Source organism: Leuciscus leuciscus (assembly GCF_965113295.1).
Source record: "Leuciscus leuciscus genome assembly, chromosome: 3".
Classification (NCBI taxonomy): Eukaryota; Metazoa; Chordata; class Actinopteri; order Cypriniformes; family Leuciscidae; genus Leuciscus; species Leuciscus leuciscus.
Window position 1 is genome coordinate 66681497 of NC_138727.1, and position 24781 is coordinate 66706277.

At 44.6% G+C, this 24781-nt stretch overlaps 2 protein-coding genes across 6 annotated transcripts in view; both read left to right on the plus strand.

Annotated features, from left to right (window-relative positions):
- Positions 1 to 46: 46 nt before the first annotated feature.
- Positions 47 to 8677, plus strand: LOC309494869 (uncharacterized protein). Of its 5 annotated transcripts, none has more exons than XM_082164324.1 (7): positions 47 to 793; positions 1093 to 4101; positions 6629 to 6707; positions 6835 to 6930; positions 7160 to 7215; positions 7298 to 7420; positions 8298 to 8677. In XM_082164324.1, exons 2-7 carry the CDS (start codon positions 3395 to 3397, stop codon positions 8443 to 8445), a joined length of 1209 nt encoding a protein of 402 aa, XP_082020450.1. In that variant the 5' UTR covers positions 47 to 793; positions 1093 to 3394; the 3' UTR covers positions 8446 to 8677. The 5 variants fall into 5 exon arrangements, with proteins under 5 accessions (XP_082020450.1, XP_082020453.1, XP_082020451.1 ...); XM_082164327.1 differs by lacking the exon at positions 47 to 793 and having other exon boundaries at positions 840 to 1335; positions 3378 to 4101; XM_082164325.1 differs by lacking the exon at positions 47 to 793 and adding an exon at positions 840 to 1015 and having other exon boundaries at positions 1098 to 4101.
- Positions 8678 to 9248: 571 nt separating this feature from the next.
- The window catches only part of gtf3c1 (general transcription factor IIIC subunit 1), a 54356-nt gene continuing 38823 nt past the window's right edge, over positions 9249 to 24781 (plus strand). The window contains exons 1-12 of the mRNA XM_082164329.1: positions 9249 to 9587; positions 14034 to 14222; positions 17035 to 17211; positions 19120 to 19263; positions 20907 to 21003; positions 21077 to 21200; positions 21285 to 21461; positions 22833 to 22948; positions 23030 to 23318; positions 23701 to 23855; positions 24283 to 24386; positions 24493 to 24646. Coding sequence (XP_082020455.1) covers positions 9364 to 9587; positions 14034 to 14222; positions 17035 to 17211; positions 19120 to 19263; positions 20907 to 21003; positions 21077 to 21200; positions 21285 to 21461; positions 22833 to 22948; positions 23030 to 23318; positions 23701 to 23855; positions 24283 to 24386; positions 24493 to 24646 — 1950 coding nt within the window. The 5' untranslated portion in view covers positions 9249 to 9363. The remainder of the gene's footprint in view (positions 9588 to 14033; positions 14223 to 17034; positions 17212 to 19119; positions 19264 to 20906; positions 21004 to 21076; positions 21201 to 21284; positions 21462 to 22832; positions 22949 to 23029; positions 23319 to 23700; positions 23856 to 24282; positions 24387 to 24492; positions 24647 to 24781) is intronic.

The window sequence follows — 24781 nt, forward strand, 5'->3', positions numbered from 1 at the left end:
ACTTCACAACGTTTCATTATATAAAAGTAAATTGTTTTTGAGAGGGCACTCAAATTCGTGACATTTTCTATGTATGGAAGCTTATTAACGCCAGGAAGTAAAATATAAAAAAGGGAACTGACTCTATCGCACAATTCAGGGAAAAAAAAGTCTGAATCACGATATCCAGAATCGGGATTCTGAGGAAAAAAGGGAATTGTGAGATATAGAATTGGAATTCTGGGGGGGAAGCCCTAATTGTGAAATATAGAATTGGGATTCTGAGGAAAAAAGCCTGAATTGTGAAATATAGAATCGGAATTCTGAGGAAAAGTCTGAGTCGTAAGATATTGAATCGGGATTCTAAGGAAAAAAGTGAATTGTGAGGTATAAAATCGGAATTCTGAGGAAATAGAATTGTGAGATTCATACAGATTTAAAACATTTTCTGAGAAAAAAAGCAAGCCTCCATAGTTTCCCCCTCATTATTAATAACAGATCTTCAGAAATGCTCCTGCATTGTTCCATATTTCATCATAACTCATGCTATCTTCGGAGTGAATCGGGACTGAATGGTTCAGTGTTGAGCCGCAGAACTGAAGTGGGTTGGCTCAGAATGCCAGTAATGTGTGTGTTATCCATGTGGTGTGTGTGTGGAAGTCTTGAGGTCTCTGCAGGGCGTCTCTGGGTCAGTGTCGTGTTAAAGGTCACGACGATGTGAAACAATAGTGATTAGCCGTGTCACTCCCTGGAGACGAGGATTAGCATTCACTGCCTGACCTTTGCAGCTCGCAGGAGACAGAGGTCACAGCAGGTGAGACGCCACAGACCAGTCTCACACACACACACACACACACACACACACACACACACACACACTAATATTAACTATGTTTCATCAGGATAAAATAACACCTGCAAGAGCATTTACATGTATACGGATGGAAGTCATTTTGTTTAGCTGAATTAAGTTGTCTTCATTGTTTCTTTATTTTAACCTGTGTGTGTGTGTGTGTGTGTGTGTGTGTGTGTGTGTGTGTGTGTGTGTGTGTGTGTGTGTGTGTGTGTGTGTGTGTGTGTGTGTGTGTGTGTGTGTGTGTGTGTGTGTGTCAGCTGAGGTCGGGCTCCTACAGTGTGTCAGATGGCGTGTGGCGTGACCTTTAACATCCTCCTCCTTCAGATGGACAGATTTCCAGAAGATCCATCTGTGATCCTGAAGTTTAACCAGAGACTCAAACCAGATCTTGGTGCATTCTGGGAATGAACTACTGCAAGAGTCACTAGAAAACATCACATTAACCACTGCAGAACATATATTCTTATTATCTGTGAATTGAAAATACTATTTTAGAAAAGGTATGAACCCAGATAATAGGGAACGTTCTCTCAAAGTTATGAACACATTCTTTCAGTAACATTAAATAAAAGTTCAAGGTTATCTGGTCTTTAATAATGTTCTCAAAACATTCACAAAAAAAAATAATATATACATTGCTCAAAATATTTATTTTCTTTTATTATTAAATTCATCAAACTTTTTATTATTATTGTTGTTTCAGAACGTTTAGAGAACATTCAAAAGTAACGTTCCATAATGTTTGAAGAATGACGGAATGGAACCTTTCCTTGACTAAGAAAAACAAAACGTTTTAAACAAATTGACATTTTGAACGTTCAGAGAAAATTCGTTAGGATATTAACTAGCCTAACGTTAGATTTCATAACGTTTTTGTTTGTTAGCTGGGAACAGGTATTTCTTAATGATATTCTCTAATAATTGTGACAATAGTATAAAATACGCTAAACTGGCTAAAGTAAAATAGAAGTATAGACGAATAGGCGATCAACGGATAAAACTAAATAGCAGTAGGCTAGCACCTAGTACAACATAAACGCAATTAAAACTTACTCAAACAAATGTAATAAAAGGAAATAAACGAAGGAAGCAGCATAATAATATTTAAAGAGTGAGAAATATGAAAGTGTGAGTGAGAGGCAGTGATGATGAAGTTGATTGACGTGCTCGTGCTCGTGCTGACAGCTCCAGACTCACAGCATCTGCGCGCGACTCGAACTCCTGTCAGGTAAAAACATCATCACTTTATCACTTTAAACTTGGTAAACATTTACTGTCAATGTTTGAATCGGATATTTTCATTATTCAATGGGAGGAAGCGTTATTTGATTCTCTGTCTTCCGTCGAATAAACTTTAATTAACCGCGCGCGACTCGTCTGAGGCGATTCAGACCGACAACATGAAGGAAAACGATCAAATGTTGCATTGAGAATATTCAATCTGTAATGCTTTGTAATAGTCGCGAATATTTCTGATATTTCTCATATCATCTTCAACTAAACAATTTTTATGATAAAAAATGTTTTTTTACAAAACTGGATTTCTGACAGGAATAAGGACACAGTTTTTATCTCTGTCAATGAAAAAAAACGATATTGTGTATTTTGTGTAGCCTATTTCATTTAGATTTATACTGACAGTGCAAAATAAATATTATGAAGACCAATAGGCTAACACAAATCCGAATTAACCAATATTATTAACAAAATAAAATTAAACAGTGGGCACTTAATCTAATAATAAAAATATATGAATAATAACAAACAAAAATAAATAAATAACAATAACACAAGTGCAAAAGGGGTTAAACAGTAATATAGACAAATAATATAAACAAATAAAACAAAATAAAACAAAACAGTGGACAGTAATAAAAGACAATCAAATTAAAAATAAATAACGGGGAGTAGCCTAACAAACAATGACAAAATGTATTCGTTCTGAAATCTGATTTTTGTATGTTCCTGTGGATACTGAGTGTTTTAGCAATGATCATTTAATCTATGATATGTAATACATTTTTATATTTTTTATTATATTTGCTGATTTTCTCTCACTCCTCAGGAGACTAGGATGACTAGGATTTTTTGCACATTTTTCATAACAATAAACGTAAAATTCTGTACCTAATTCTGTAAATGTAAAATTCTGTAAAATGTATTTTTTTAAACTTTTTTCACTTCAGCAATAATTTGCCAAGTGTCGTCTTTAAAAAGAGATACAAATTCTCTCTAGTCGCTCTAAAGCGTTCAAGATTTATGACAGTTTAAGTTGGAAATTAAATTTTCAGGTCTATGCTCAAAAAGTGAATAAATGGATTATAAATACAGCGTAAATATAATTTAGTACCATAAAATCCTCTAAAAATACAAAATATTAAAAAACATTATCAAACTAAAACATAGTACATTAATTTCATAAAAAAATTATAATAATCATTTTTGACTGACACGTGATGATCGTAATAATGATAATACATAATATGTATAAATATTTTATATTTTTTGATTATATTTGATCTGATTTTCTCCCGCTCCTCAGGAGTCTCTGATGACATCATGAGTTACCGCAGTGACGCGCCTCGGCCTCCAGTGCCGGGAGAGGAGGGCCGTGAGGGTGGGTGCTTCTCCAGCAAGACTGCATCTGATTGGTCGGAGTCTCCGGCGCTCACACCGCGCCGCTCTGATCTGGGTCTGGGGTTCGAGCCGGACGGCAGCGCTCCGCTGGACGGCCCGTACGAGCCCTGGACCGAGACGCTCCTCACGCTGCTGGACGACCGCGACGGCACCGCGCTGTTCCTGCTCTTCCTGCGGACGCTGGGCTGCGCGGCGCTGCTCGAGTTCTGGTTCGCCTGCTGCGGGTTCCAGAAGGTTCCCGAGTGTGCAACGGGCCGGCGCCTCAAACTGGCCAGAGCCATGTACCGCTGCTACCTGTGCGAGCGCAGCGGTGGCGTCGTGTCCCGCAAGATCCCGGCCGAGACCAGAGGCGCTGTGCGAGACGCCATCCAGCGGCTGCAGCTCGACTCAAGCCTGTTTGCGCAGGCGCATGCGCAGGTGCAGGCCGTGCTGCAGGACAGCCTGTTCCCGCTGTTTCTCAGGTCAGACGTGTATCTGAAACACACTCAGACTGTCCAAACACCAGGAAACCTCAAGACAACACTGCAAGGATGGCAGGCCATGCCCTCGGAGGGGGTGGAGCCTGAGAAAGAGACACTTCCTCCCCACAATCCAGCCAATCAGAAGCATCTAGACAACCGGCAGTGCAGGTGAGATGCAGTGAGTGCAATGAGATGACGTGAGTGCAGGTGAGATGCAGGTGAGATACATTGAGATGCAGGTGAGATGAAGTGAGTGCAGGTGAGATGAAGTGAGTTCAGGTGAGTGCAGGTGAGATGAAGTGAGTTCAGGTGAGTGCAGGTGAGATGCAGTGAGATAAAGGTGAGATGCAGTAATATACAGTGAGATGGAGTGAGTTCAGGTGAGATACAGTGAGATGCAGGTGAGATACAGTGAGATAGAGTGAGTGCAGGTGAGGTACAGATGAGATGCAGTAAGATACAGTGAGATACAGGTGAGATGCAGTGAGTTCAGGTGAGATGCAGTGAGATGCAGGTGAGATACAGTGAGTTGAAGTGAGTGCAGGTGAGATGCAGGTGAGATACAGTGAGATGAAGTGAGTGCAGGTGAGATACAGTGAGATGCAGTGAGTGCAGGTGAGATACAGTGAGATGCAGTGAGTGCAGGTGAGATACAGGAGAGATGCAGTGAGATGAAGTGAGTGCAGGATTAGATGCAGTGAGATGAAGTGAGTGCAGGATTAGATGCAGTGAGTGCAGGTGAGATGCAGTGAGTGCAGGTGAGATGCAGGTGAGATGAAGTGAGTGCAGGTGAAATGAAGTGAGTGCAGGTGAGATGCAGCGATATACAGTGAGATGAAGTGATTGCAGGATTAGATGCAGTGAGTGCAGGTGAGATGCAGTGAGTGCAGGTGAGATACAGGTGAGATGCAGTGAGATACAGGTGAGAAGCAGGTGAGATACAGGTGAGATGCAGCGAGATACAGTGAGATGAAGTGATTGCAGGATTAGATGCAGTGAGATGAAGTGAGTGCAGGTGAGATGCAGTGAGTGCAGATGAGATACAGGTGAGATGCAGTGAGATACAGGTGAGAAGCAGTGAGATGCAGGTGAGATACAGGTGAGATGCAGTGACATACAGGTGAGATGCAGTGACATACAGGTGAGATGCAGTGAGATACAGGTGAGATGCAGTGAGATGCAAGTGATGTACAGGTGAGATGCAGTGAGATACAGTGAGTGCAGGTGAGATGCAGGTGAGATAGAGTGAGATGAAGTGAGTGCAGGTGAGTTGCAGTGAGATGCCAGTGAGATGCAGGTGAGATGCTGTGAGTTTAGGTGAGATTCAGTGAGTGCAGGTGAGATGCAGTGAGATGACGTGAATGGAGGTGAGATGAAGCGAGTGCAGGTGAGATGCAGTGAGATACAGGTGAGATGATGTGAGTGCAGGTGAGATGCAGTGAGATGCAGGTGAGATGCAGTGAGATACAGGTGAGATGCTGTGAGTGCAGGTGAGATACAGGTGAGATGCAGTGAGATGCAGGTGAGATGCAGGTGAGATGCAGTGAGATGCAGTGATTGCAGGTGAGATGCAGTGAGATGCAGGTGAGTACAGGTGAGATGCAGTGAGTACAGGTGAGATGCAGTGAAATGCAGTGAGTACAGGTGAGATGCAGTGAGATGCAGTGAGTGCAGGTGAGATGCAGTGAGTACAGATGAGATGCAGTGAGTGCAGGTGAGATGCAGTGAGTGCAGGTGAGATGCAGTGAGTACAGGTGAGATTCAGGTGAGATACAGTGAGATGCAGTGAGTGCAGGTGAGATGCAGGTGAGATGCAGGTGAGATGCAGTGAGTGCAGGTGAGATGCAGGTGAGATGCAGGTGAGATGCAGGTGAGTTGCAGTGAGTACAGGTGAGATGCAGGTGAGATGCAGTGAGTGGAGGTGAGATGCAGTGAGTGCAGGTGAGATGCAGGTGAGATGCAGTGAGTACAGGTGAGATGCAGTGAGTGCAGGTGAGATGCAGGTGAGATGCAGTGAGTGCAGGTGAGATGCAGTGAGATGCAGTGAGTACAGGTGAGATGCAGGTGAGATGCAGTGAGTTCAGGTGAGATGCAGTGAGTGCAGGTGAGATGCAGTGAGTACAGGTGAGATGCAGGTGAGATGCAGTGAGATGCAGTGAGTACAGGTGAGATGCAGTGAGTACAGGTGAGATGCAGTGAGTACAGGTGAGAAGCAGTGAGATGCAGCGAGATACAGTGAGATGAAGTGATTGCAGGTGAGATGCAGTGAGTACAGGTGAGATGCAGGTGAGATGCAGTGAGTACAGGTGAGATGCAGTGAGTACAGGTGAGATGCAGGTGAGATGCAGTGATTGCAGGTGAGATGCAGTGAGTACAGGTGAGATGCAGTGAGATGCAGTGAGTACAGGTGAGATGCAGGTGAGATGCAGTGAGTACAGGTGAGATGCAGTGAGATGCAGTGAGATGCATTGAGTACAGGTGAGATGCAGGTGAGATGCAGTGAGTACAGGTGAGATGCAGTGAGTACAGGTGAGATGCAGGTGAGATGCAGTGAGTGCAGGTGAGATGCAGTGAGTGCAGGTGAGATGCAGTGAGTACAGGTGAGATGCAGGTGAGATGCAGTGAGTGCAGGTGAGATGCAGTGAGACGAGGTCCATGCAGTCGTCATGTTCACTGACATGTGTTCCCTCTGCAGACAGGAGCATCACGTTTGTCATCGACACCACAGAACACGAGACAGAGACCAGAGACACACACACCTGCCACACACACCAGTGAGTCAAGTCAATGTGTCAATATAAACGATTCAGAAATAAACAACATGTTTGTATTTTAAGAATGGGATTGTGTTCATTATATTAACAGACTTGTGTGATATGTGCTCGTTTTCCTGTGTAACAGGTGAAGATGACGCCACACACCTTTGCAGCTGAACTGATGAGACGTTTGCAGGAGCTGCAGACACACACTCGAAACACTCGAGTGTCGAGACACGGCGTGAGTTACTGCCACACAGTGTGTTTACTGCATACTGTATACTGGTTTACAGAATTTTTTTTAATTCAGTCAGGAAAGTCCAGTTATCGTCACACTGGACATGGAAGGGCAATTTGAGCACATTGCATTGTGAGATACAGTATCTATGTGATGTGTGCATTGTAACAAACGCAGGCACAGTATCGAACACAGCCTGTGTGAGTAATCGCATCACTTCCTGTTCTGACAGGAAGAAGAAACAGATTCCAGTGGCTCCTCATTGATGGCAGACAGTGACGTTGAGCGGTCAGTGTTTCAGTGTTCACTGCAGAGTCTGTCATTACTCCTGATTCACATTCACCTCACATGAACTGCTGGTGTCTTACAGGTGTGTTACAGTGGTGTATTATTACAGTGGAGACGAGATCCCGTACAGGACGCGTGTGCGGTGTGACGCTGCCGTGACCCTGGGCCGCTTTAAATCCCTGCTGACGCGCACAGGCCCGTTCAGGTGAGACACGCTCACTCACATCGGCATATCAGTTAGTGGTGCAACAATCACAAAACTCACGGTTCGGATCATTTACGGTTCAAAAAAATTATTTTATATATATATATATATATATATATATATATATATATATATATATATATATATATATATGGGGGGATGTAACTAAACTAAAATAAACTTTCATTTATTACTTAAAGCTCACTTGAAATTCTTCTATACCACATCAAAAACTACTAGCCTAACTGATAATGTTCAAACATTATTAAAAACAAGTGAAAAGTCAGTAATAAAATAAGAACAAATTCACAAATTATAATAAATAACAAAGTTACAAAGTGTAACAGTAATATTCAGGTACAGAAATTTGTTCACTGTAGAAATTAAATATAGTTTCATCTTTGTTACAGCTGTATTTTGTTGTTTTATTAACATTATTGACACAGATAACAGCAGGAATATTAGGCTGCTGTCACTTTAAGACCGAATGCACGGACCAAAAAAACGGACAAAAATCGGGTTTCTTTCTCAACTGTTCACTTATGACATAAACGAGAGAATACTTGCCGAGACGAGCATTTAGACATAATTTTGTGTCTGTTCAAGGGCAAGAAAAGTAAGTGCTGTCTGAAACACTCTCTCTCTCTCTCTCTCTCTCTCTCCTGATTTTCGCCTCCTCTTCTGCGTTTAAAATTGTTTAAATGTGTAAATTGCCAAGACAAAACACGTCCAAATGATAAACTTTCACTCTATGATGGTTAAATTTAGCAGTGCGTGCCGAACCGTGGGGTAAGCTGACCCGTACGACCACGATCACCTGCCATCTGTTCCAGTATCAGCCTGTGTTTCCTTCTTCACCTGTCTCTCATTCACACAGGTTTTTCTTCAAGAGAGCGAGCGCAGAGTTCGAGTGCGGTGCGGTTTACGAGGAGATTCTCCAGGATGAAGCCGTTCTGCCCACGTTTGAGAGGAAGATCATGGCCAGGGTGGAGAGAAGCACTGACTCAGATCTTCATATCATCTGAACACAATTGGCATCCCTCTGTACAACACTACTCAAAGTTTGTTTACTGTCAATAAACAGTAATTCATTGGAGACTCTGTTTGAATGGTTTTTAATCATAGTTTCTTCAGGCTACTATAGTATTATTCTGTTTAAAAAATAAAGGGAAAGAACCCACATGGTATTTTAGTCAAAATCTTTTTGTTTGGTATTTTTACTAGAGTGGATATCCTTGTTTTTTTTGTGTCATAGTGTCTCTTATTGCTCTTAAACTATTGAAATCTCTTGCAGTTGATATTAAACACGCTCAGACATTTGGTGTTTTTAAATCTTAATGGAGAACATATGGTAACACTATACAATAATGTTAGTTAAGTTAACATTAGTAAATGTATGAACTAACAATGAATACATTTGTTACAGTATTTATTAATCGTTATTAATGTTAGTTAATAAAAATACAGCTGCATTGTTTGTTCATGTTAGTTCACAGTACATTAACTAATATTAACAAGATTTTAATAAAGTATTAGTAAATGTTGAAATGAATATTAACTAAGATTAATAAATGCTGAAGAAGTATTACTCGAACCTTTTGTAAAGTGTTACTGAACATACTTTTGTTAGGTTAGCTTTTGTTTTACTCCACTTTTCTGTTGTATGTCTTGTTTTAATTACTATTTTTTAATTTAATGTACGGTTATATATATTTTATTTTATGACTTGTACTACTTTTTTTATTGTATTTCCCCGTGAAGCGCGCTGTTGTGTTGTTGTAGTACCGGAGGCGTCCGGCGGGTGTCAGTGTTCATGAAAGGCATCGGAATCAGCAGCAACAGCAGAAGTAGAAGAAGAAGTAGTGTTCTGCAGAGCATAGACAGTATGCAGAGTTCGGCTGTGTTGTTGTGTTTGTTTCCCACTTACTGACTGACTGACAGCGATGATGGACCCGCTGGACGCGGTTCTGGATGAGGTGGCTCTGGAGGGTTTGGACGGGATCAGCATTCAGACGCTCTGGTTGAGGCTTCGCACCCGTCAGCCCGAGTTCGGTTTGAGTCTGGATCCGCTCACTCAGCAGTTCATCTGGAGCTGCTTGACCCGAAGCGAGGAGCTCCGCTTCTACCTTTTGCCGGAGAGCCGGAGAGCCTTCACCATACACGACCGGTACCAGCCTTACCACACTCTTACTGCAGTAACACTGTCTCACACGACCGTTACCAGTCTTTACCACACTCTTACTGCAGTAATACTGTCTCACACGACCGTTACCAGTCTTTACCACACTCTTACTGCAGTAACACTGTCTCACACGACCGTTACCAGTCTTTACCACACTCTTACTGCAGTAACACTGTCTCACACGACCGGTACCAGCCTTACCACACTCTTACTGCAGTAACACTGTGTAACACGACCGTTAACAGCCTTTACCACACTCTTACTGCAGTAACACTGTCTCACACGACCGTTACCAGTCTTTACCACACTCTTACTGCAGTAACACTGTCTCACACGACCGTTACCAGTCTTTACCACACTCTTACTGCAGTAACACTGTCTCACACGACCGTTAACAGCCTTTACCACACTCTTACTGCAGTAACATTGTCTCACACGACCGTTACCAGTCTTTACCACACTCTTACTGCAGTAACACTGTCTCACACGACCGTTAACAGCCTTTACCACACTCTTACTGCAGTAACACTGTCTCACACGACCGTTACCAGTCTTTACCAGCCTTTACCACACTATTACTGCAGTAACACTGTCTCACACGACCGTTACCAGTCTTTACCACACTATTACTGCAGTAACACTGTCTCACACGACCGTTACCAGTCTTTACCACACTCTTACTGCAGTAACACTGTCTCACACGACCGTTAACAGCCTTTACCACACTCTTACTGCAGTAACACTGTCTCACACGACCGTTACCTGTCTCACACGACCGTTACCAGTCTTTACCAGCCTTTACCACACTATTACTGCAGTAACACTGTCTCACACGACCGTTACCAGTCTTTACCACACTCTTACTGCAGTAACACTGTCTCACACGACCGTTACCAGTCTTTACCACACTCTTACTGCAGTAACACTGTCTCACACGACCGTTAACAGCCTTTACCACACTCTTACTGCAGTAACACTGTCTCACACGACCGTTAACAGCCTTTACCACACTCTTACTGCAGTAACACTGTCTCACACGACCGTTACCAGCCTTTACCACACTCTTACTGCAGTAACACTGTCTCACACGACCGTTAACAGCCTTTACCACACTCTTACTGCAGTAACACTGTCTCACACGACCGTTAACAGCCTTTACCACACTCTTACTGCAGTAACACTGTCTCACACGACCGTTAACAGCCTTTACCACACTCTTACTGCAGTAACACTGTCTCACACGACCGTTACCAGTCTTTACCACACTCTTACTGCAGTAACACTGTCTCACACGACCGTTACCAGTCTTTACCACACTCTTACTGCAGTAACACTGTCTCACACGACCGTTAACAGCCTTTACCACACTCTTACTGCAGTAACACTGTCTCACACGACCGTTAACAGCCTTTACCACACTCTTACTGCAGTAACACTGTCTCACACGACCGTTACCAGTCTTTACCACACTCTTACTGCAGTAACACTGTCTCACACGACCGTTACCAGCCTTTACCACACTCTTACTGCAGTAACACTGTCTCACACGACCGTTACCAGTCTTTACCACACTCTTACTGCAGTAACACTGTCTCACACGACCGTTACCAGTCTTTACCACACTCTTACTGCAGTAACACTGTCTAACATGACCGTTACCAGTCTTTACCACACTCTTACTGCAGTAACACTGTGTAACACGACCGTTAACAGCCTTTACCACACTCTTACTGCAGTAACACTGTCTCACACGACCGTTACCAGTCTTTACCACACTCTTACTGCAGTAACACTGTCTCACACGACCGTTACCAGTCTTTACCACACTCTTACTGCAGTAACACTGTCTCACACGACCGTTACCAGTCTTTACCACACTCTTACTGCAGTAACACTGTCTCACACGACCGTTACCAGTCTTTACCACACTCTTACTGCAGTAACACTGTCTCACACGACCGTTACCAGTCTTTACCACACTCTTACTGCAGTAACACTGTCTCACACGACCGTTACCAGTCTTTACCACAGTCTTACTGCAGTAACACTGTCTCACACGACCGTTACCAGCCTTTACCACAGTCTTACTGCAGTAACACTGTCTCACACGACCGTTACCAGTCTTTACCACACTCTTACTGCAGTAACACTATCTCACACGACCGTTACCAGTCTTTACCACACTCTTACTGCAGTAACACTGTCTCACACGACCGTTACCAGTCTTTACCACACTCTTACTGCAGTAACACTGTCTCACACGACCGTTACCAGTCTTTACCAGTCTTTACCACACTCTTACTGCAGTAACACTATCTCACACGACCGTTACCAGTCTTTACCAGTCTTTACCACACTCTTACTGCAGTAACACTGTCTCACACGACCGTTACCAGTCTTTACCACACTCTTACTGCAGTAACACTGTCTCACACGACCGTTACCAGTCTTTACCAGTCTTTACCACACTCTTACTGCAGTAACACTGTCTAACATGACCGTTACCAGTCTTTACCACACTCTTACTGCAGTAACACTGTCTAACACGACCGGTACTTTACCACACTCTTACTGCAGTAACACTGTCTAACATGACCGTTACCAGTCTTTACCACACTCTTACTGCAGTAACACTGTCTCACACGACCGTTACCAGTCTTTACCACAGTCTTACTGCAGTAACACTGTCTCACACGACCGTTACCAGTCTTTACCACACTCTTACTGCAGTAACACTGTCTCACACGACCGTTACCAGTCTTTACCACACTCTTACTGCAGTAACACTGTCTAACACGACCGGTACTTTACCACACTCTTACTGCAGTAACACTGTCTAACACGACCGGTACTTTACCACACTCTTACTGCAGTAACACTGTCTAACACGACCGGTACTTTACCACACTCTTACTGCAGTAACACTGTCTCACATGACCGTTACCAGTCTTTACCACACTCTTACTGCAGTAACACTGTCTAACATGACCGTTACCAGTCTTTACCACACTCTTACTGCAGTAACACTGTCTCACACGACCGTTACCAGTCTTTACCACACTCTTACTGCAGTAACACTGTCTAACATGACCGTTACCTGTCTTTACCAGACTCTTACTGCAGTAACACTGTCTCACACGACCGTTACCAGCCTTTACCACACTCTTACTGCAGTAACACTGTCTCACACGACCGTTACCAGCCTTTACCACACTCTTACTGCAGTAACACTGTCTCACACGACCGTTACCAGTCTTTACCACATTCTTACTGCAGTAACACTGTCTCACACGACCGTTACCAGCCTTTACCACACTCTTACTGCAGTAACACTGTCTAACACGACCGGTACTTTACCACACTCTTACTGCAGTAACACTGTCTCACATGACCGTTACCAGTCTTTACCACACTCTTACTGCAGTAACACTGTCTAACAAGACCGTTACCAGCCTTTACCACACACTGCAGTAACACTGTCTCACATGACCGTTACCAGTCTTTACCACACTCTTACTGCAGTAACACTGTCTAACATGACCGTTACCAGTCTTTACCACACTCTTACTGCAGTAACACTGTCTAACATGACCGTTACCAGTCTTTACCACACTCTTACTGCAGTAACACTGTCTAACATGACCGTTACCAGTCTTTACCACACTCTTACTGCAGTAACACTGTCTCACACGACCGTTACCAGTCTTTACCACACTCTTACTGCAGTAACACTGTCTAACATGACCTTTACCAGTCTTTACCACACTCTTACTGCAGTAACACTGTCTAACATGACCGTTACCAGTCTTTACCACACTCTTACTGCAGTAACACTGTCTAACATGACCGTTACCAGCCTTTACCACACTCTTACTGCAGTAACACTGTCTAACACGACCGTTACCAGTCTTTACCACACTATTACTGCAGTAACACTGTCTCACACGACCGTTACCAGCCTTTACCACACTCTTACTGCAGTAACACTGTCTAACACGACCTTTACCAGTCTTTACCACAGTCTTAACCACAGTCTTACTGCAGTAACACTGTCTCACACGACCTTTACCAGTCTTTACCACACTCTTACTGCAGTAACACAGTCTAACATGACCGTTACCAGTCTTTACCAGTCTTTACCACACTCTTACTGCAGTAACACTGTCTAACATGACCGTTACCAGTCTTTACCAGTCTTTACCACACTCTTACTGCAGTAACACTTATCTTTGAACTTCGTATAATAGTGAGTCATGTGTTGATTTATGTCAGAGGTGTTTTTATCCCTGATATTAGATGCATTATTTAGCATTTTAGGCATGTTAGAGCACAGAGATGTGCTTTCTGCAAGTGTAATAGTTTAGTGGAATAATCATAATCAGTGCAGTAACCACATGACAATAGCAGTGTGTGTGTGTGTGTGTGTCGCAGGTTTGTGGAGGTGGACCGGAACACAGGCATCCACGAGATGCGCCAGGTCGAGGCGCAGGACGCGTACCCGGTGTGTGTGCTGACGGACGACCCGCACGGCCTGCAGGGCTCCTGTGTGTTCTTCAGTGAGCGGCTCGACGTGTCGGAGCAGATCCGCGCGCCGCTGACGCTGGAGGAGGTGCAGACGCGGTGAGGACACACACACACACACACTCCTGACCCGTCTCTCTGCTTCCTCAGGTGGGGCGAGCGACACACACACACACACACACACACACACACACACACACACACACACACACACTAAATAAAGAGCTAAATAAACTTATCACTTCATCTAAAACAACAACATGTTTATTAGATCCTATACCAACTAAACTACTGAAAGAAGTGTTACCTGTAGTGGAAGAGCCTCTCCTCAATATTATTAACTCGTCTTTATCTTTAGGTCATGTTCCAAGAACATTTAAACTGGCAGTTATAAAACCTCTCATTAAGAAACCACAATTAGATCATAATAATCTAGCAAATTATAGACCCATTTCAAATCTTCCATTTATGTCTAAAATATTAGAAAAAGTGGTGTCCGCTCAACTGGGCTCTTTCTTGCAACAAAATGATATCTATGAAAAGTTTCAGTCTGGATTCAGACCGCATCATAGCACTGAAACTGCGCTCGTTAAAATCACAAATGATTTACTTTTAGCTTCTGACCAAGGCTGTATCTCAATACTAGTTTTACTTGATCTTAGTGCTGCGTTCGATACTATAGATCATACATTACTCTTAGATCGACTACAAAATTATACTGGTGTTCAAGGACAAGCACTAAGCTGGTTCAAATCATACCTATCTGACCGCTACCATTTTGTCTATTTAAATGGAGAAAAATCAATCATAACTCCAGTAAACTATGGAGTGCCGCAGGGATCTGTGTTAGGCCCTCTGTTATTCTCAATATATATGATGCCACTTGGAAATATTATAAGGAAACAGAGTGTGTTAAAGATATAAAAGATTGGATGACGCGTAATTTTCTTTTATTAAATCCAGACAAGACAGAGGTAATACTTATCGGTTCAAAAAACCGCCCACAAAACCTCGCACAATACAACTTTAACATCATAGGATGTCCTGTTACTTTATCCTCTACAGTAAAAGACCTGGGTGTTATACTCGATTGCAACCTGTCTTTTGAAAATCATATTTCATATGTTACAAAAACAGCCTTTTTCCACCTTAGAAACATTGCTAAGCTACGTAATATGCTATCAGTTTCTGATGCAGAAAAGTTAGTTCATGCATTCATGACCTCGAGACTGGATTACTGTAATGCTTTATTAGCTGGTTGTCCTGCATCCTCAATAAACAAGCTACAGTTAGTCCAAAATGCCGCCGCTAGAGTTCTTACGAGATCAAGAAAATATGATCATATAACACCGATTTTATCATCACTGCATTGGTTACCTATAAAGTTCCGTATTAATTACAAGGTATTGCTACTGACTTATAAAGCCCTAAACGGCTTAGCTCCAGTCTATTTAACGGATCTTCTATCGCCCTATAATCCATTGCGCTCTTTAAGATCACTAAATTCAAGGCTTTTGGTCATACCTAGGATATCCAGAACCACCAAAGGAGGGAGAGCATTTTCACATTTGGCTCCAAAACTCTGGAATAGTCTTCCTGATACTGTTCGTTGCTCAGACTCGCTCTCCCAGTTTAAAACTAGATTAAAGTCGCATCTCTTCAGCCAGGCATTCATATAATCCTACAGTTCAAACTACAATCCGGCCTCTAGCTCATAAATGCCAGAGGAGAACTGGCCCCCGACTGAGCCTGGGTTCTCCCAAGGTTTTTTTTTTCTCCATTAGGTCACCTGATGGAGTTTTAGGACACCATTAGGTCACTTGATGAAGTTTTTCGGTTCCTTGCCACTGTTGCCTTTGGCTTGCTCAGTTGGGGATATTTTGGGGATATTTAATTTAATTTGATCAATCAATAAATTCCTCTTGAAACAAACTTTGTTGTATTATTTTAATTTAATACTGTGAAGCTGCTTTGATACAATCTGTATTGTGAAAAGCGCTATACAAATAAACTTGACTTGACACACACACACACTCCTGACCCGTCTCTCTGCTTCCTCAGGTGGGGCGAGTGACACACACACACACACACACACACTCCTGACCCGTCTCTCTGCCTCCTCAGGTGGGGCGAGTGACACACACACACACTCCTGACCCGTCTCTCTGCTTCCTCAGGTGGGGCGAGCGACACACACACACACACACACACACACACACACACACACACACACACACACACACCTGACCCGTCTCTCTGCTTCCTCAGGTGGGGCGAGTGACACACACACACACACACACACACACACACACACACACACACACACACACTCCTGACCCGTCTCTCTGCTTCCTCAGGTGGGGCGAGTGACACACACACACACACACTCCTGACCCGTCTCTCTGCTTCCTCAGGTGGGGCGAGCGACACACACACACACACACACACACACACACACACACACACACACACACACACACACACACACACACACACACACACTCCTGACCCGCCTCTCTGCTTCCTCAGGTGGGGCGAGTGACACACACACACACTCCTGACCCGTCTCTCTGCTTCCTCAGGTGGGGCGAGTGACACACACACACACTTCTGACCCGTCTCTCTGTTTCCTCAGGTGGGGCGAGCGACACACACACACACACACACACACACACACACACACACACACACACTCCTGACCCGTCTCTCTGCTTCCTCAGGTGGGGCGAGTGACACACACACACACTCCTGACCCGCCTCTCTGCTTCCTCAGGTGGGGCGAGTGACACACACACACACACACACACACACACACACACTCCTGACCCGTCTCTCTGCTTCCTCAGGTGGGGCGAGTGACACACACACACACACACACACACACTCCTGACCCGTCTCTCTGCTTCCACAGGTGGGGCGAGCGGCTGGTGATGGTGGCGTCTGCTGAGCTCCGCTACCGTGCGCTGATCGGGCCCGAGGGAAACCCGGAGCTCAAGCTGCCGGATCTGTGCTACTGTATCCTGGAGAGACTGGGAAGAGCGCGCTGGCAGGGGGAGCTGCAGAGAGACCTGCACACACGCATCTTCAGGTGCTCTCACACACACACACACACACACACACACACACACACACACACACTCACGCTGGCAGGGGGAGCTGCAGAGAGACCTGCACACTCGCATCTTCAGGTGCTCTCACACACACACACACTCAAACACACACACACACACACACACTAGGGCTGTCACTTTTTATTCGATATTTGAATATGCATTCGAACATGACGTGAAATATCCGTAATCGAACTATAAATAAACTATTCGGTTTTCAAAGTGCCATGTTTTGCGCATTTTTTACAGTCTATGATTAGACCGTTTGTTTTTTATTTTATTGTTTGCCATCTCATCCAGTAGCGGGCGCTCTAAACGTATTGTAGCGTAGGCCCATGACCAAATCAAGTGAATAATAGCCAATAGCCAGCTTGTTAAAATGGAAGATAACGCACAGAACGGCCAGCCTGAGCGGACAATTCTACCCCAACTCATCTAAAAAGTAGTGTCTGGAAATATTTTAGGTTCTACACCGTAGATGGTAAAGTACCATATTTTCCGGATTATATATCAAAATTAATTCATACTGACTGACATGAACCAAGAGAAAACATTACCGTCTACAGCCGCGAGAGTACAAATGCTGCTCCTACCCCTGAAAAAATTTACTGAAAAACTGAACAAAAGACTGAACACAAACAAAATGCCCTCAAAAAGAAAAAAATCTCAATGTTTTTGGTGCTGATGCGGTGGTGACGCGTTCATGTAACATGTAAGGGTGGCGCTGCCAATGAAGCTCCTAAAAGCTGTCACAAAGAACCAGCAAAAGTAATGATTATGAATATGTCAAATATAGCAAGGAGACATTTTAATTGTTTATTAATAAACAAGTGTTTTCTGTGTCAGTGTCGGCTGCAAAGATGAAGTTGACGATGCTGACTCCTGATATTCGCCGTAGTGAACGCGCCAGAGAGAAATACACATTTCATACAGATTACATAAGCAGAGAGCAGAGCAGTCTTTTTTCTTTCGTTTTGAATTGTTCTGTTTAAAGCAGAACTTGGTTACTTTTTTAGCTTAATAAAACTGTCTAGAAATCATTTGGATGGTTAAACAACCTGTTCTGGTGATATTGGTGACTTTCTCCGCTCCCCCCAGCGTTCCCAAGCGGAAAACCAACCTTGCAACTTGGGGACTACCGTCCCGGCAAGATAGAAATTGGAAGTCTTGTGAGAAGCGAGAACGAGCGCGAAGCACGAATTGCTTTACGTCATGTCAATGTTCTATGATAATGTGTATGATGTATTACCCACCTCGGTAGACATAGCTTAACACGATACAGTTGGCTTGCTCCGATCATAACAAACGCACATGAGCAGCGGTAGAGAGGGGGAGGAGGCCGCTGCAAGTGAGTTTTTTACGATAGTGTTGTGAAATATACGCCCCCCACCGCTGTAGGGGGAGCTCGTGGGGAAAACATGCGACAACAAAAGGGAAAATCAGCGAAGAAGTGACTAGAGTTCACTAGAGTTGCAGAGTTCTGCTTTAAAAGTAGACATTTCAAGCTTTCTGTGAGGCAAGTAGGCCACCGTATATGCTGAGTTTCGGTTCATTTATGAGATGAGCTCCAGTTCACGTGCCGGCGCCTCCGTGTCGTGATTATCTATTGTCTACTATATTTACTTCTTATTATCGTAGATATTCGAATATATTGCTTAATATTTGATACCCGTTCGAATTTGTTTTTTTTTTCTCAAAAGTCACGGCCCTAACACACACACACACACACACTCGCGCTGGCAGGGGGAGCTGCAGAGAGACCTGCACACACGCATCTTCAGGTGCTCACACACACACTGTTCCTCAGATCTACTGCACTAGTGTTGTGTTCTGAATACAGCTGATGTGATGTGATGATGATGTTCTGGTGTGCTGTGATTGGTCAGGATGGACGCAGGGAAGATGCACTATCTGAGGAGGACTCTGGACAGGAACGGGCTGATCACACTTCAGTCACACGTCGCTCGCCTGCCGTCAGGAGCTCAACAACACTCCCTGCTACTGCTGCTCAGACGCTTCCATGTGGACCGGTACACACACACACACACACACACACACACACACACACACACACACACACACACTCCCTGCTGCTGCTGCTCAGACGCTTCCATGTGGACCGGTACACACACACACACACACACACACACACACACACACACACACACACACTCACACACACTCCCTGCTGCTGCTGCTCAGACGCTTCCATGTGGACCGGTACACACACACACACACACACACACACACACACACACACACACACACACACACACACACACACACTCACACACACTCCCTGCTGCTGCTGCTCAGACGCTTCCATGTGGACCGGTACACACACACACACACACACACACACACACACACACACTCCCTGCTGTTGCTGCTCAGACGCTTCCATGTGGACCGGTACACACACTCACACTCACACTCTCACACTCACACACACACACACACACACACACATAGGCAAGGCAAGGCAAGTTTATTTATATAGCACATTTCATACACAATGGCAATTCAAAGTGCTTTACATAGAAGAAATTAAAATAATAATAAGAAACAAGAATAATTAAAACAGTTTAGAAAAATAAAATGAAATACAGTACAGTACAGTCGGACGAACAGCAGCACAGTGCTCATTCAGTAAATGCATAGCTAAACAGAAGTGTTTTGATACACACACACACACACACACACACACACACACACACACACACACACACTCCCTGCTGCTGCTGCTCAGACGCTTCCATGTGGACCGGTACACACACTCTCACACACACACACACACACACACACACTCACACACACTCCCTGCTGCTGCTGCTGCTGCTTAGACGCTTCCACGTGGACCGGTACACACACACGCTCACACACACACACACACACACACACACACACACACACACACACACACACACACACACACACACACACACACACACACACACACACACACTCCCTGCTGCTGCTGCTGCTCAGATGCTTCCACGTGGACCGGTACACACACGCTCACACACACACACACACGCACACACACATACACACACGCACACGCACACACACATACACACACACTCACACACACTCCCTGCTGCTGCTGCTCAGACGCTTCCATGTGGACCGGTACTCACACTCACACTCACACACACACATACACACACACACACTCTCACACACACTCCCTGCTGCTGCTGCTCAGACGCTTCCATGTGGACCGGTACACACACACACGCTCACACACTCTCACACACACACACACACACACACACACACACACACACTCCCTGCTGCTGCTGCTCAGACGCTTCCATGTGGACCGGTACACACACACACACACGCACGCACACATACACACACACTCACACACACTCCCTGCTGCTGCTGCTGCTGCTCAGACGCTTCCACGTGGACCGGTACACACACACGCTCACACACACACACACACACGCACGCACGCACGCACGCACGCACGCACGCACGCACGCACGCACGCACACATACACACACACTCACACACACTCCCTGCTGCTGCTGCTCAGACGCTTCCATGTGGACCGGTACACACACATGCTCACACACACACACACGCTCACACACACACACGCACACACACATAAACACTCACTAATGACTAATGTAATATATAAATCCGTGTGTGTGTCAGGAGGAGTAAGTATGATATCCTGATGGAATCCACGTCCAACATCCTCTCTGATCTCCCTGATAAGACCGGTGTGATGATGAAGATCCGAGAGCAGCTGGTGAGGAAGACGATCTGATCCCCTCATGCGAGTGTGTGCTTCTGTTGTAACACTTGTGTGTTGTGTTGTGTAGCGTGTGTGCGAGCGCACCTTCAAGCGTGTGTATCAGTACATGACCGCCGCTAAGATGGTGACCCTGTTGAAGATCCCCCTGAAGGAGCTCGACCCCACCGGAGGCCCCTTCAAAACCCTGCGAGGTCAGAGGTCACGCCGGCCACCACATGACGTCACGTGAGCCGGGCGCCGCTGACTGCTCTCTCTGTGCTGTGATTGGCTGTTAGGCACTGACGTGTTCGTGCGCTGTCTGAAGCTGCTGAAGCCATACGGGCAGAAGGAGGTGGAGGAGGATGAGGACGACGAGAACAACGATGAAGAGGGCGAAGCGTCCGTCAAGAGGAACGTCCTCGCCGAGCCTCGCTTCATCGAGCGCGACGTGCTCACTCAAGCCTACGACCTCGGTCAGACACATCACATGACTCTAATCACGCCAACTGCTATAACGCTAACGATGGCTAACTGTAACTATGATCATATATGTGATAGCTATAACGTTAACGATAATTACTATAACGGTAACGATATCAATATATGGAGCGATTATTAAAACTCAGGGCTCCAGACTGCGATTACAAACATTTTATACGTGATAAAACATTTTTTGTTCATCCTTCAAAGATTGTCCCCATTTATAAAACTAAAAGTTTCAAGATGTAGGAAAACTCACACTTATTTAAAGGGGTGGTATAATGACCTTTTCACAAGATGTAAAATAAGTCTCTGATGTCCCCAGAGTGTGTGTGTGAAGTTTTAGCTCAAAATACCCCACAGATATTTTTATATAACATGTTAAAATTGTCACTTTTTGGGGGTGAGCAAAAACGCACTGTTTTGTGTCTGTTCCTTTAAATGCAAATGAGCTGCTGCTCCCGGCACAGGGGGCGGAGCTTTAACAGCTCGTGTCCTTTTACCTCACACACACATGCACTGAAAATTTTAGAACTTTTAGTCTCTCATGTTCAAACCGAAGTCAGAAAGATGGAGAGACTCGAGAAGAAGTGACAACATGTAGACAACATTTCTGAATGGTTAGTTGATGAATTTATGAAGCTGATGTGTAGTTATCTTCTAGTCATTGATTAGCATATTCTGTCTTGATAATCTATAAATCGTGTTCAGGGGGCGGGGTTTATGTAAATTCTAGGGTTGGTGATGTCACTAACCCGGGACGAATGTGGTGTAGTCTCTACCAGCCGTTTGTTGTAGTCCTTAAAAAACGATTTCTTTAAAAGCAAATATCTCCCTTTGCTTTGAACTTTGAGCGTCGTAACTTTGCAGATGTTGTTTATGATCAAACAGCAACATTACACAACTCTAGTTAGAAAAGTTAAATCATAATCAACCACCCCTTTAAAAATAATACAAATATTAAATGACCATTGTAACCAGTAGGTGGCAGCAGAGGATGCTTATTGGCTATTTGTTTTACTCTCTATTATCTATTTTTCACTTGTTTTGCTTTTGAATTAATATTAAGACTTTATTAATGATAATAATTAAAGTTAATTTTATCTACACTGGAGCCCATTGTAATTTCTGTATGTTAAGTCTATTTATTATCAAAGCATTTGTCAGAAATACAGTTATTGTGCGGCAAAATGTGAAGAATTGCATTGAATTCAAGCTGATTTTAGATGTGCCCCTACATTTCCTGCTTGCGCTTCTAAAATGTTCAGTCAGGGGCCACAATTAGTTAAAAACAGTTAATCTGGGGCCCTGAAATTCTCTGGTTCTCATGACTGTGATCTCTGTGCTGTGATTGGCTGCTGCAGTGGTGTCGACCGGGACCAGAGGAATCTCTCAGTCTGTCCTGAGAGCGAGACTCAACGTCGGAAAACTAGAGGGACGAATGATCTGTCGACTACTGGAGCGAATCAACATGATCAAGGTAATAACATCAAGGTGACCTTTGACCCCGGCACAAGCATGACAGGGTCAGGGGTCGTCGTCTCACGTGTGCGTCTCTCAGGGCTTCATGGAGGACGAGGGGCGGCAGAGAACCACCAAATACATCAGCAAACTCTTCGTGGAGCAGAGCAAACTCAGCCTGCAGTTCACGAAAGAGCGGCAGCGTAGCCAACACCTGCGCGTCACACACCTGACCCAACCCGAGCCAGAACCCGAATCCGAGCCGGAACCCGAGCCCGAGCCGGATCCGCCCGCAGGCGTCTCTGAGGAGAACGAGGGAGCGAAGGACACGCGGCAGAAGCTCAAACAGGCCAAACTCAGCTTCAGCAAAAAGGCCACGCCCCTCAAAAGTGAGTGGCCAATCACGACACACGTGCGCTAACTAGAGGTCTGCACAGGCTTTAAACTGAAGCCCGAGCCCGAACCCGAAATCATTTAACCCGACCCGAAGTGACCCGACCGTTACGGTTATATTTTAAGCCCGAACCCGAGGTCCGTTTCTCACAGTAAACAGTTTTTGTGTGTGCAATATGATCTATTATAAGACACAGCTAGCACACGGCATTTATAGCCTATATAGTTTTTCTTTCTTACAAACCCGAATTATTCATTCATTAAACATTAACCCGAACCCGACCCGAAACCCGTGAGTTTTCCGTCGGGGTCGAGTCGGGTTGCAGACCTCTAGCGCATACTGATATGAGTTTGGTTTTCACACGTGTTTGTGTTCAGAGAAGCCCTCGGCGCGAGTGGGCGGGGCTAAAGCCTCTCAGAAGGCTGTGGTTGGTCAGAACGCAGAGGATGCTGACCACACCCCCAGCACGAGCGCCAGCCAATCACAACACGCAGAGGAACCGCTACCGGTGATCGTGGAGGTGCTGACGGAGGTCAGTGTGGGTTCAGGAGAACAACGATGTTAAAGGGATAGTTCACCCAAAAATGTAAATTCTGTCAGTAATCTTTCACCATCCCCGTAAAGCCAGAATATTTTTGATGAAATCTGAGAGCTGTCTCACTCCTCCATAGGCTTCTAAGGGCCCAAACTTGCCGGCCCAGAAAAGTTATTAAACTGCGCTGTTACACTACGTGAATTCATTCAGGCCCACACAGACGAACAGTTACGTTAAAGATAATTATAACTGTAACGATAACTATAACGAGAGTTAAGTTAACGATAATAATGATAGCTAAAGATAACTATAACAATAGTTACATAAACGACAATGATAACTGTAATGTTAACTATTATGAAAGTTGTTAACGACAATGATAACTGTTAAATTATTGTCATGTGATGGATGTGTTTCTCCACAGAAGACGAAGAAGGTGGAGATTCACGAGACGTACCGACTGCTGAAGCGCAAGAACATGATCATAGAGGCTGTCCGCTGCAGCAAGATCATCGAGGGCTTCTACTCGTAAGACTCTCTCTCATGATGAGCTCTCAGCGCTGTACGCGTGTCAGATAAACACGTGTGTGTGTGTGTGTGTGTGTGTGTGTGTGTGTGTGTGTGTGTGTGTCAGGCTGCAGAAGCTGCTGACGGAGGAGGAGAGGAAGGATGGCGTGAGCACTAAAGTGTGTAAGAAGAGTGTGGTGAGGCTGATCCGCTCGCTGTCTCGAGAGGGTTTACTCAAACTCTACAGGACCATCGTCATACAGGACGGAGTGCAGAAGAAGGTGTGTGCGCAACACTCACTCTCACACTCATATACACACAGACACACACATCAGAGGTGGAAAGTATCTAATTACAAATACTTTTATTACAGTACTTGAGTAGATGTCTCGATTTTTTTTCTACTTTCTTGAGTA